At 47.2% G+C, this 13,054-nt stretch overlaps 1 protein-coding gene across 1 annotated transcript in view; it reads left to right on the plus strand.

Annotated features, from left to right (window-relative positions):
- CCDC40 (coiled-coil domain containing 40) overlaps positions 1–12,791 on the plus strand; it is a 45,106-nt gene extending 32,315 nt beyond the window's left edge. Inside the window, exons 16-17 of the mRNA XM_015422466.1 lie at positions 4,752–4,910; positions 12,543–12,791. Coding sequence (XP_015277952.1) covers positions 4,752–4,910; positions 12,543–12,791 — 408 coding nt within the window. The remainder of the gene's footprint in view (positions 1–4,751; positions 4,911–12,542) is intronic.
- The last annotated feature ends 263 nt before the right edge of the window (positions 12,792–13,054 follow it).

Here is a 13,054-nt window from a genome sequence, read left to right on the forward strand (position 1 = left end):
GAACCAACTCTCAGCTGCAGGTCAGGGAATGCCTGCACCTCATTTCCCGGCTTCTGTCGACACTGGCTACACAGGGCCTCTCCTCCTCTGAGGAGTCCTCACTGTTGCTGAGCCCTGGCTGGTCCATGACATCAACAATCTAAGTTGCAAAATCTATACCTTGGGGGCTCTGACTCTGTGTATGGCCAGTTTTAACACCATTATGGAGTGATCAGATGTTCCTGTGGGAACAAATCGCCCCATATATTGAAACTTTGCCCAAAGATAAAAATACTTTGGTGGAGGGCCTAAATCTCAGAAAGCAACAGCTGAATGCAGCAAGACATATTGCTGACTCAGTAAGCAGATCCGTGGCCTCTGCAGTAGTTCTCCACCAGCATTCTTGGCTAAGGTGTACCATGCTTCCATACGACACTAAAGCAAAGGTAGATTTGCCTTTCAAGGGCAAGGACTTGTTCAGTATTCAAACCGATGATATTCTGGACCTCATGGAAAAGAACAAGCTAATTGCAAGGTCCCTTGGCATAACTGGTCTGCCCGTATACTGTCTTGCCTTCTGGCCTCGCCACTGCACCTCGGGTGTTTACCAAACGTATGTCTGCTGTTATCGGCCACCTACGTTTGCAGGGTTACAGTGCATACCCTTACCTAGATGACTGGCTCTTCACTGCATCCGCTTCTGAAATACTGTTTAACTGTATCTCATTGGCGACTCTGATCTCCCTGGACCTTCAAATTAACTGGGATAAATCTGTTCTGTATCCAGCCTAGTCCATTTTGTTCATTGGGGCCCAACTTGACACACGTCAAAGCAGGGTCTTCATTCCCAATAAAAGGGTAGCTTCTTTGCAAGCTATGGTACTTAGATTTACCACCAATAGGTTTCAGTTAGCTAAACAGATCCAAAGGCTTTTAGGCCTCATGGCCTCAACCACCACTGTGGTGTCCTTTGCCCGCCTCTTTATAAGGCCTCTGCAGAACTGGTTTTTAAGAGCTTTCAGTCTGAAGAAAGAGTCATATTGGAAGAAGCTGTCCATACCCAGAAGGATTATATGTTCCTGGGCTTGGTGGTCCCAAAGGGGGAAATTTATTGTGGGGTCTGATTTGGAGATTCTCCATGATATCCACATTTTTACAGATGCCTCCTTCTTGGGGTGAAGTGCACACTAGGGGTATAAAAAAAAGGTATTTTTTGGATTCAAATATACTGAACCCAAAAATAATGATATTTTCAAATATTCCCTTATCCCAATATCAATATGGCATTGGGATTCGAGAATATTTTGAAAAACCCAATTTTTGTTGGCTCCATTATAGCCTATGGGTCTCTTTAAATGCCTGTTGCCTTTTCCAAGTGCGGCAGCGGCGCAATTTAGCAAGTGAACTCAGAAGGCACTAGCCGAGTCCCCCTGCTACCACCACCACGGGGCTTGGAGGTGTAGGCATTTAAAGGGGCCACGGTCTCTTTAAATGCCTATTGTCTTCTCCAAGTGCAATGGCGGCGGCAGGGCTTGGAGGAGACGGCATGCCTTCTTGGTATAGCTGAATGCACCCAAATAAAAGCAAAAAAAAATTCGACTTTTTTCAGAGTCAGCTGTATCAGTAGCTGAATGCAGACCTCTGGTCTGTATTTGGCCTAAAAGTACCTGAAAAATACTGGTAAGGTATTTTTTCGAGTATTTTTCCGGCTCAGATAAACCAAATGTACACCCCTAGTGCACACTGTGGTTCTTATTGTATTAGCAGCCACTGGTCCACCCGTGAAAATAAGTTACCTATCAGTCATTTAGAACTCAGGGCAGTTAGATATGCTTTGGTTTCACTTATAGCCCTAGTCACGAACAAATGAGTTCTAGTAGCCACAGACAGTACTACAACACAGTTCTATATAAGCAAGCGGGATACTGGCTCACTCACCCTTTCTGTGGAAGCTTCCCACTTGTGGAAATGGGATATCCAGCATGATGTATCATTAGAAGACAAACACATCGCTGGACTGGTGAATATGCTGGCAGACAACATCAGCAGGGATACCACCTCCATACATGAATGGTGCCTTATGGTCAGTTATTTGTTCCCTGGGTTTCAACACTGGGGCTAGCATCAGGTGGACCTCTTCACTTCTTATGTGAACACCAAATGCTCCAAATTTTGTTCTCTGGCTGGGACTGACGCAGACTCATTGGGAGATGCTTTTCAGCTAAAATAGCAAGGGACCCTGTTCTGTGCCTTTTCACCCATCCCCTTGTTGGGCAGGGTTCTAGCCAAACTCAGAACAGAAACTCCCACTGCATTCTGGTTGCCCCTTTCTGGCCAAGATGGGTGTGATTCCTAACACTCTGGTCCCTCTCCAAGGGAGAACATCTCCCCCTACTGGAAGTGGAGGATCTCCTTCATTTAGGCCACCTCTGCCACCACAATGTACCATCCTTGTACCTGACAGCATGGTTGGTGGACAACTGCTAGACTGGTCAGACAGGGTTGTCCAAGTGTGCTGTTATCCTGCAGGCATCTGTCGATCAGGAGGTCTTGCACTGACAAATAGTTGAAATACTCTCTGTGGGTGTCTGCCCATCAGCTGCACCCTAAATCATGTCCATTGAATTTTGTGTTTGACTACCTACTACACTTAAAAGATAGTGGTTTGGCTGTCACCTCAATTAAAGTGCATTTGTCTGCCATCTCAGCTTTCCACAATTTAGTCAGTGATACCTCAGTATTTTCTACCCAGATTTCCAAAAAAATTCTAAAGGGTTTGTTTAATTTGTACCCTTCCCCCACTCCTCCACCTGTTCCTCAGTGGAACCTCTCCCTGGTTCTGTTTGCTCTAATGTTCAAGCTCTGTGAACCCCTTTGCTACTTGTGACCTGCCCTCCTTGTCCTACAAGGCAGCCTTTCTTTTGGCTATTACCTCTGCCCATAGAGCAGGTGAGCTCAGGGCTCTCCGATGTACACCACCATTCACTAGATTCCATACTGATAAAATGGTCCTACGCCCAAGTCTAGACTCTCTCCCTAAGGTGCTGTCTACCTTTCACATTTCCCAGGACATAATCCTGCTGGTGTTTTTCCCCTCTCCAACCTCAGATAAGGAAAGGACACTACACACTTTAGATGTATATAGGTCATTACTTTTTTATTTATATCATACAGCATCTTTTCAAAAGGATGACAGTTTTTTAATATGCTTTGCTGGGCCCCACAAACTCTGCACAAACTCTCACGTTGGGTAGTCAGGACAATACAACTGGCTTACTCTGCCTCTAACGTGGACTGCCCTTTCCCTTTGAAAGCTCACTCAGCCAGGTCTTAGGCTTTTTCTGCAGCAGTGACTTGGTCTTCTCCATTGACATTAATCAAACACTATGCTGTTGATGTGGACTTCAAGAGAGATGCAGCAGTGGGGAAAGTAGTTTTGCTGAGGATCCCACACCCACCTCCCTCTGGCAAGTGAGCTTGCTGTTCTCCCCTGTGTGACTGCACAGAAGCCATGAAGATGAAAACAGGGTTGTACTTACCTGTAACTGTTGTTCATCGTGGTCTTCTGTACAGGCCCACACCCCTCCTTCCTTTCCCCACAGTGGGATCCTCTGCTGTCTGGATTCTTCGCGATGGCTAAGGGAGGACTGAGGGAAGGAGAACTCTCCCCGCCTCTGTCATGTACCAGTTTTGGTGGGAAAACTCCATGTTGGAGGGAAGGGGGAGCACTCTCAACCTTCTAGGGAGAGCTACAAAGCTTTGGAGCCAATCTCTGTTGCAGGCCTGCACAAGTGCGGTCCCATGGGGGACTGCATAGAAGACCACTCACTGAACAACAGCTACAGGTCAGTGCAGCCCTGTTTTCTCTTCCATTGCCAGCAGCACAAAAATGTGTCTGGGTTGGCTCCCATCATTGACTGAAGAGGAGGAAAGGATGATTTGACCTCCCTCTTCACTGCTGCCTCCTGTCCCATGTGATATTAATCCATGTAGGTCCCATTACTCCTGGAATCAACTTTCCTGGGGTCAGACAACTGCTGGGAGGAGGGAAACGGGAAATATAAGTATCAGCACTTTCCACTGATAGATTGTGGGATCCATCCAACCCATAGTTTATCACATTTTTATCTTACCCTTCCTTCAAGGAACTCAGGGTGGTGTACATGGTTCCCCCCCCCCTCTACATTTTATCCTCTCAGCAACCCTGTGGAACAGGTTAGGCTGACAGAGAATAGTTGGCACAAGGTCACCCAGCAAGGTCACCCAGCAGAGTAGAGATTCAAACTGGCACCTCCCAGATCCCAGTCTGACATTCTAACCACTGCATCATGCTCACCTGGAATGCAGCCTGATATAGAAGAGGAGGAGCCTTCTAAACCCACAGTAAGTATGATCTGAAAACAGATTAGCTTACAGAACAAAGAGTATATCTTTGGAAGGATGATTGGAACCTCCCCCCCATTTATATAATCTCTTCCAAATGTGAGTTACAGTGAATTGATAACATAGAACAGCAACACAATGGAAGTGTACTGTACTGAACCCAACATGGGACATTCTAAGGTCCCAAGCTCAGTTCAGTTGCAGCACACTTCCAGTACTTGCTATAGGAGCATTCACCTCTTCATTGCTTATGAAGGAAAGACAGAGCTGAAGAACGGGCCACTTCATATAGATATTTTTCTGTATGGTGCCAAAGAAAAACACTTGCAACCACTGGCCAGTTTAGTTGGTACTGAGATGCAGAATATTTGTTTTTGACCTTCCCTTAGAATGCCGAGGATTGCAACAGCATCATAAGTCAGCTTGATGATACTCAGAAAAATCTCAGCAATGTTCTTCTGGAGAAGCAGAAACAAATTTCCAGCTCAAATGTGGAAAATGATGAGCTGGAAACAAAAATCGATCGGCTGCAGGCAAAAAAACTACAGGTAGGCAGGGTTGGGTTCCTCTGCAGTGTACATTCATATCCTTCTTGGGAGCTGATTTATACATTCTTCTGCTGGCCCATAATCATATTTACCCAGACATGTTTCCAAAAGCACATCTCCTGCTTTACTTTCCCAAAGTTTTAGTTATAGGGAGAAGATACTTTCTGCCCTTTTCACTGCCCCCTCTCTGCTCCAGCTGTTCCAGCACTGGCGGTGCCACACAAGTGTCCTCCTCAACCCTCGCCTGCTGGCTTTTAAATACCTGCAGGCAGGCTTGACAGTTGTCTCCTCCCCTTTTCCCAGCAAAGTTGCATTCCTGTCACCATGGCGACGCAGCAAAGTTACATTCCTGCCACCATGGTAACGCAGCTGTGGGTTGTCAATTGTCCCTCTTCCTGCTGTGTGGTTGCCAGAGCAACAGCAATTTTGGTGACTGCTTTGTCAGCAGCCCAGCTTTCCAGGTACCTTGCAGCTATAGCTTCCATCTTCAGGATTCTGTAAGTCTGTTGAATGGGGCCTGAGTCTGGAAATCTGTACACAGTGTTAAGAGAGGTGGGAAAAGAAACACATTTGCACTTCTTTTTCTGTGTTGATGGACGAGTGAACTGACTGTCAGGCATGACATTGCAGAGCATTCTGAATGCAAAATATGGATGCGTCTGTCTTCTGTGACATTCTACATCAGAAGCATATATGCAGATAGCAATCTGGTGTGAAGCTGGAAGAGACTGAAATGCTTCAGCTGTGACAGTGCATTCTGATTGGGTTGCAATGGTTAGTATTCTTTCATTGCAACCCAAAGCAGATTTACACCCTCCTAAGTCCTTTGAAATCAATTAGAAGGGTGTAACTGCTTAGGATTATACCGCTTGTCGCCTCAATTCAGTTCTCCCATTACATTTTTCATTTTATTTTCAAAGCCTGTTCTCATGCAATTAAAGTATAATGTTTCTGTGGTTTATAGTACCTAAGGGAGTAATGTGTCCAACATTCCTCTGACCACTTTTCACTGCCTCACCTGTTTATACCAGAGGGAAGACAACAAGAAAACATGTAAGACTTAGAATTAAAAAATTAACTTATTGACTATACTTCAGATATACCTTGAGAACATAAGAAGAGCCCTGCTGGATCAGACCAATGGTCCCCCTAGTCCAGCATCCTGTCTCACACAATGGCCAACCAGTTCCTCCGGATGGCCAACAACAGGACATAGAGGCCAAAGCCTTTCCCTGAGGTTGCCTCCTGGCTCTGGGATTCAGAGAATTAGTGCCTCTGAATGTGGACGTTCCCCTCAGTCACCATGGCTACTAGCCACTAATAGACAAATCCTCTATGAAGCTATCTAATCCCCTTTTAAAGCTGTTTGTTCCTGTGGCCATCACTACATCTTCTGGCAGCGAATCCCACATTTTAATCACTCTCTGTGTAAAGTAGTATTTCCTTTTGTCCATCCTGAACCTACTGCCCATCAGCTTCATTGGATGCCCTCGGGTTCTAGTGTCTTGGGAGGGGGAGAAAGCGTTCTCTATGTCAACTCTCTCCATCTCTATCATGTCCTCCCCCTTAGTAATCTCTTCTCTAAACTGAACAGTCCCAGGCTCCTCCGCCTTTTCTCATAGGGAAAGTGCTTCAATCCCCTAATCGGTCACCTTGATCAAACTGAAGGATTCTTAGATATTGTAAACAAAGAAAATGCCAAACATGTGGTTGTTGTTTCTGTCACACTTAGCATGCTTTTATTATTTATTTCTTTAAATATTTATAAAACAATATGGCTTAATGTGGCCCTTCCCTCTCTCTCATTTGTGTATCCCTCCTCTTCATATCTGTAATTTCTTTCCCTCTTAGGGCTTTTGAGATCTCTTGAACCTGGGGTGCAGTCGGGTTTCCAGGATCACTCATTTAAACCCCCTTTCTGATAACTAAAACCAACTAGTGTGAGCGTGACCCCGAAACTTAAGTGAAGAACGGTTGAGGAGACAATATTTATAAAATAAAATGAATAAAAACAAAATTTATTTTAAGATCCACATAGAGTTCAGTATATTCAACCACTTCTCTCAAGTTCTAGCCCAGTACTGGAAAATATAAATTAGTCAAAGGACACAGTTATAAACCTAACAGACACAGCTTATAAACCTAACATTTCCTAATCTTATCAGTAATAGCTTTCTTTCCTAACTACCTTACTTTATAAATCCCAACGTATCTAGTCTAGCCATTCTTAAAGAGATTGGATTTATACCCCACCCTTCACTACCCAAAGGAGTCTCAGAGCGGCTTACAATCTCCTTTCCCTTCCCCTCCCCACAACAAGGTAGGGTGGGGCTGAGAGAGCTTTCGAGAACTGCTCCTGAGAGATCATCTCTGAGAGAATTTATGACTGACCCAAGGTCACACCAGCAGCTGCATGTGGAGGAGTGGGGAATCAAACCTGGTTCTTCCAGATTAGAGTCCTTGCTCCTAACCACTACACCAAACTGGCTCTCAGAACTGGCAATCAGAACACTTTACTCCTGTGTGTATGTGTCTCAAAGGTACTCCACTGCACACACATACACTTTTCCCTCTTGCCAGACAATCTCCTTACCTTTTAACCCCCCTGTTAAGAACTTCATATACAATTCGCAACATTTTAGGGCACATGCATTATATCACAACCACCATTCTCAAGAAGACTCAAGGCAATATACAATAAAAATTCTCTAAAACACATAAAATAGTAAAATCCATAAATCCACAAAACAACACACAGAAATGCAACAACTTCCCAACCAAAAATAGGGCATCAAAAGTTCTGAACAGAGTAGTTTTTCATCTATTTATCTAATAGCCAAGTTGCCCCCGGAGTGCGGATCGCTAAATCAGCGCTCCAGGGGCACTTGGGGGGGAGGGGGAGGTTTGTGCACACATGGGCCAGTCCCCACGTGTGCACAAAAATGCTAAAAGTAGAAAAACATTACATCCCCCCGAAAGTGCAAGAGCGTTCCGTGCGCATGCGCACGGAATGCTCTGTAGCTGACCGCGCCGCCACCGCCTCCTTGGAGCCGGGCGGGCGGGGGGAGGACCGGCCTCTCCGCCGCCACCTCCGCCTTGGAGCCGAGCGGGGGGGGGAGGACCGGCCTCGCCGCAGCCGCCTCCTCTGGGAGATCGAGCGGGGGGGGATGGAGGAGACAGAGCTCTTCTCCCCCCCCCCGCGAGTATCGCGGGTCCCCGTCTTGTCTTTTCCTAAAAGCAGACAAGGAGGGGCCCTCTGTAACTCTACTGGAAGCCTGTTCTAGAGTGCCAGGACAATAGTAGAAAATGCTCTGTAATGGCCTGGTGCTATACTCACCCCTGACTGAAGAAACTTCAGGAATTTGCTGGGAGGAACATAAGTGATGCATGGGTGAATACTGGAATGAAACACTGGACTTACCTGAAGGCTTCTTCTCTTCAGTGAGGCGATGTCATCCAAGCTGGTTAGGTCATACCTTCTCTTGCTCCAGGCAGGGCTATGTAAATCTTTGTGTGAGTGACCTGGGGCGGAGCGAGAAAGGCAACAACTCCCCAACCAAAAATAGGGCATCAAAAGTTCTGAACAGAGCAGTTTTTCATCTTTTCCTAAAAGCAGACAAGGAGGGGCCCTCTGTAACTGTACTGGAAGCCTGTTCTAGAGTGCCAGGACATCCAAGCTGGTTAGGTCATACCTCCTCTTGCTCCAGGCAGGGCTATGCAAATCTTTGTGTGAGTGACCTGGGGTGGAGCGAGACCACCTCTCCAGTCATCCCATAGCCTAGCTGTATCCGGTCTTCTACTTCCTTCCTTCGGGCAGGAAGTGGATGACTTCGCCCCACTGAAGAGAAGAAACCTTCAGGTAAGTCCAGTGTTTTGTTTTCCTTCAGTGGGGGAAGTAATCCAAACTGGTTATATGCTAATGCTAGCTGACGGGATGTATTAGCCAAAACATTCCTTACTCCTGTCTCACCCCACTACTTGCTGTAGCACTCTTCTCCCAATGGAGTCCTGCCGGCCAATCGTATAGTGCCTTACAAAGGTAGAAAAGGATTACCAGGTGGCTGCCCTACAGATCTCGTCTACATATGCCCTGGTGGAGAAGGCCACCAAGGTGGCCACCGCCCTAGTGGAATGTGCAGTAACACCTTGTGGTGTCCACAAGCCCATGATCCCATAGGCTTTATGTGTGCAGAGCTTTATTCAAAGGGCGATGGTGACCTTTGAGACTTCTCCCCAGGTTGGCTGTGCTATGTGAAACAAACAGGCTGTCTGTCAGTCTCAGTTTGTTGTTGTTGCTCAGTCGCACAGTCGAGTCCGACTCTTCGCGACCCCATGGATCAGATCACGCCAGGCCTTCCTGTCTTCCGCCGTCCTCTGAAGTTGGCTCAATTTCATGTTAGTTGCATCTATGACACTGTCTAACCATCTCATCCTTTGCCGTCCCCGTCTTCTTTGACCTTCAATCTTTCCCAGCATCAGGGTCTTCTCCAGTGAGTGCTCCCTTCTCATTTGGTGGCCAAAGTATTTGAGCTTCAGTTTCATTATCTGGCCTTCCAGGGAACAGTCGGGGTTGATTTCTTTTAGGATTGACTGATTTGATCTTCTTGCAATCCAAGGGACTCTCAAGAGTCTTCTCCAGCACCATAGTTCAAAAGAATCTATTCTTCGGCGCTCGGCCTTCCTTATAGTCCAACTCTCGCAGCCATACATGACTACTGGGAATACCATTGCTTTGACCATGCGGACTTTTGTTGGCAGGGTGATGTCTCTACTTTTTATCATGCTGTTTAGGTTCGCCATCGCTTTCCTCCCAAGGAGCAGGCATCTTTTAATTTCATGGCTGCTGTCACAGTCTGCGGTGATCTGGGATCCCAGGAACGTGAAGTCTGTCACTACTTCCACGACTTCCCCTTCTATTTGCCAAGGAGTGATGGGGCCGGATGCCATGATCTTAGTTTTTTTGATGTTGCATTGTTTTATCTATGTATATGCACAGAGCCCTGCACACATCCAGTTTATGCCATTCCTTTTTCCTCGGATGCGAAGGCTTGGGGCAGGACTAGTTCCTGGCTTGTATCATCCGGACTATTGAGTGAAGCAACTCCATGCAGAACTTCCGCTTTTTTATCCACAAGTTCAGTTCCTTTAGGTTGAGAATTGCCCTCCAGTCTCTCGACTTCTTGGGCACCACAAAGAGGACTGAGTAGACCCCCTGGAACCTCTATGAAGCAGGTACCGGCTTGACCTCCCCAATGGCCAGAAGATCTTCTACAGCTTGTAGGACCTCCATTTGCTGTCTTTTTGCTTTGAGGCCGAGGTAGATGGCATGGCTTTCTTCTTTTATTTTGTTTCTACTAAGACCTTGTCTAAAGCTCCCTCCCTGAAGAGCAGTCAACCAGTTTTTTTTTCTGCAGACAGATTGGATTTTGATAGGGTTTCCACCTTCCAGTGTTTTAGCCAGAGATTTCTTCTGACTACAACGTTCACTGCCTGCACCCTTCTGCAGAACTGCATGGTATCCTGAGATACATCTGCAGCAAATTCTGCCGTCCTCTTAATCTTTAGAAGCGATCTCCTAAGTGTGAGGGGATCAGGTTCCATGTCCTGAAGTAGATTGTTGGCCTAGATAACGATGGCTGTGCTGAAATTTAACTGGGCCGCTGACGCCCTGATTGCGAGAGAAGACGCCTCATGCAATTTCGTGAGTGCCGTCTCATTTTTCCTATCCACCAAGTCTTTGAGAGTGTTGTCTCCATCTTTTGAAAGGAGAGCACCCAAGTGTAGGGCAACTACTGGAGAATCCACTAGGGGGACCTTGAGGTCCTCCATGGTTACCTCTGGGTTTCTTGGCAATGCTTATTAGTGAAGAGCCATACCCTGGGACAGCCCGTTCCACCCTCAAGACTTCATTTAAAAACTCTGGGGATGGGCAGACTGATGGTCTCTTAAATGGTCTCTTAAAATCCCACCCATCGAGTTTGGCTGATGCAGATGATCTGGGTTTTTCTGGGCTATCCGTCTGGTAATTCAGAGTGTAAATAACTTTCTTCAGCAGCCTCTAAAAGTGCTTGGCTTGGAACAGTCTTAAATGAACTGTCCTAAGTATCAAAGTCCTCTCCTGGCCACTCTCCTTCTTCCCTTTCTGAGCTGGGTGCTATAGAGATCTTTGCTGAGTAGCACTCCTCAATCTCAGATTCAGAGCCTGAATCCCCTAAACTTCAGGTCTGGTGCCTTCGCTTGCAAGAGACATGGATTGACTACCCCACTGCCCCCACTGTGATGGCTGAGGATCTATCCCAGGGGTAGGGTTGCCAAATTTAAAAACTCTACCGTCGGGGGAGCGTCCTCCTGCTCCGGGAGCCAGCCGGGATCGTGTGTGCGCGCGCGCACCACCGGGACGTCACCGGAAGTGACGTCAGACGCTGGGGCGGAGCCACGCCATTTGAGGGGAAAACAAAGAGTTTTCCCCTCAAATGGCAGCCATTTGAGGGGAAAACTCTTTGTTTTCCCCTCAAATGGCGTGGCCCCGCCCCCAGCGTGCGACGTCACTTCCGGTGACGCGCACGCCGGGGAGGGGTTTCCCCCGGGCCCCGATTCCCCGACGTCGGGGAACGGAGCCTCCGGGGCGGGGTAATTCCGCCCTACCGGGGGAGTTGGCAGCCCTACCCAGGGGTGTCAAACTCATTTGTTACGAGGGCCGGATCTGACTTTGTTGGGCTGGGTCATGTGTGCCATAAAATGTAATGCCAGGTACCAGTGATAGAAAGTGTATAAAAGCCAGCAGCTGGTAAGGTCCAAGTTGGTGTATCCTCACTGCAAGGCCCTATGGGCTGGGAGGGGGGGTGCAGAGGAAAACCCACATAAGCGGACTGGAGAGGCAGCAGTGCAATGCTGGGCAGATGCTCCCACGATGTTTGACTGCTGCAGATGAGGTTGTTCTGCTGTGCTGAAGCTATAATGAAGTGGCTCTGCCCACTCCCCCCCCAGCACTTCCTCCGTTGCATTAGTTGCTTGCGGGCCGCATAAGAGCTCTGGACGGGCCTTATGTTTGACACCCCTGATCTATCCTCTTCATCAGCCGCCCCTACTGCTTGGCTGTATTGCCTGCTTTTCCTAAGGCACTTCTGCTTGTGAGAGGGAGCCTCGCCCTCTGCTGAGGAAGATCTGGGGGAGGGGGAACTCCCTCTGCACTCCCGCTGTCTCCGGCAGCATTTCTTGTCCGCCTGCTCCTGCCCTTCCCCTGGCCCCATGCTGTCCCCTGCTCTGGGTGACTGGATCTTGGGAAGCCTGAGTCGTGGGAGGGCGGGATGAAAGCGGGGTATCCATGCCATTCTCCAGGCCTATAGATACCATTCCGCTGAGGCAGAACCAAATCACACTGGCCCAATTACAAATGTGCTAATATCAGGATGGGGTTTTCTGTCTGTATGTTTTAATTGTCCAGCAGTATATGTTCTTTTACTGATCTCTTTTTGGAACCTACTAAAAATCAGCTACTGGCTTTCAGTCAGAATAGATTTTAGCCAAATCATTTCTTCTATCCCAAGATCCTTTGGCTGTAAATATTCTTTATTGGTTTATTGTCCTACAGCTTCTTGTCTCTTATATTATATTAAATGTTGCCCTTCTAAGAACCTTTCAGATATCGTGGCCAATCAGGGACGTGTGAAGCACATGCAGTCGGTGAAGGAAGGGAAGTACCACCCACTGTGCCGCACTGAGCTGATGATAAGGATTGAGCGACAGAAGCTGGAAACCCGACTACACGCCATTAACGTTATCATCCATCAAATCCTGCAGGAGTTTCCTCAGCACCACAAGTTGGTGCAAAGGCTCAGCCGAGTCCTGCATTCCAGGCTGGGTACACAAACATCAGTGTAGCAGAGGGCAGGGAACCAGAACTGAAACGTTCTCATTTTGGAAATGTTACAAATAAAAATATATTTGAGAATGACTGCAAGACTATTGTTCCGTGTCTGGCATGGGGAGATGTATAAAAAGAAAGAAAAGTCTGGCCCCAGGGTGTCAGTGGATTTGAACAGAAGTGGGTCATTGGTGAATTTTCATCTCTGACTTTTCCTTTAAGCAAGTAGCAAGCCTCCTACTTGTTTGTTGATTTATAATACAAGAAGAGTCATTGATCT

This window comes from Gekko japonicus, unplaced genomic scaffold, assembly GCF_001447785.1.
Source record: "Gekko japonicus isolate JY-2015 unplaced genomic scaffold, Gekko_japonicus_V1.1 scaffold1222, whole genome shotgun sequence".
Taxonomy (NCBI): Eukaryota; Metazoa; Chordata; class Lepidosauria; order Squamata; family Gekkonidae; genus Gekko; species Gekko japonicus.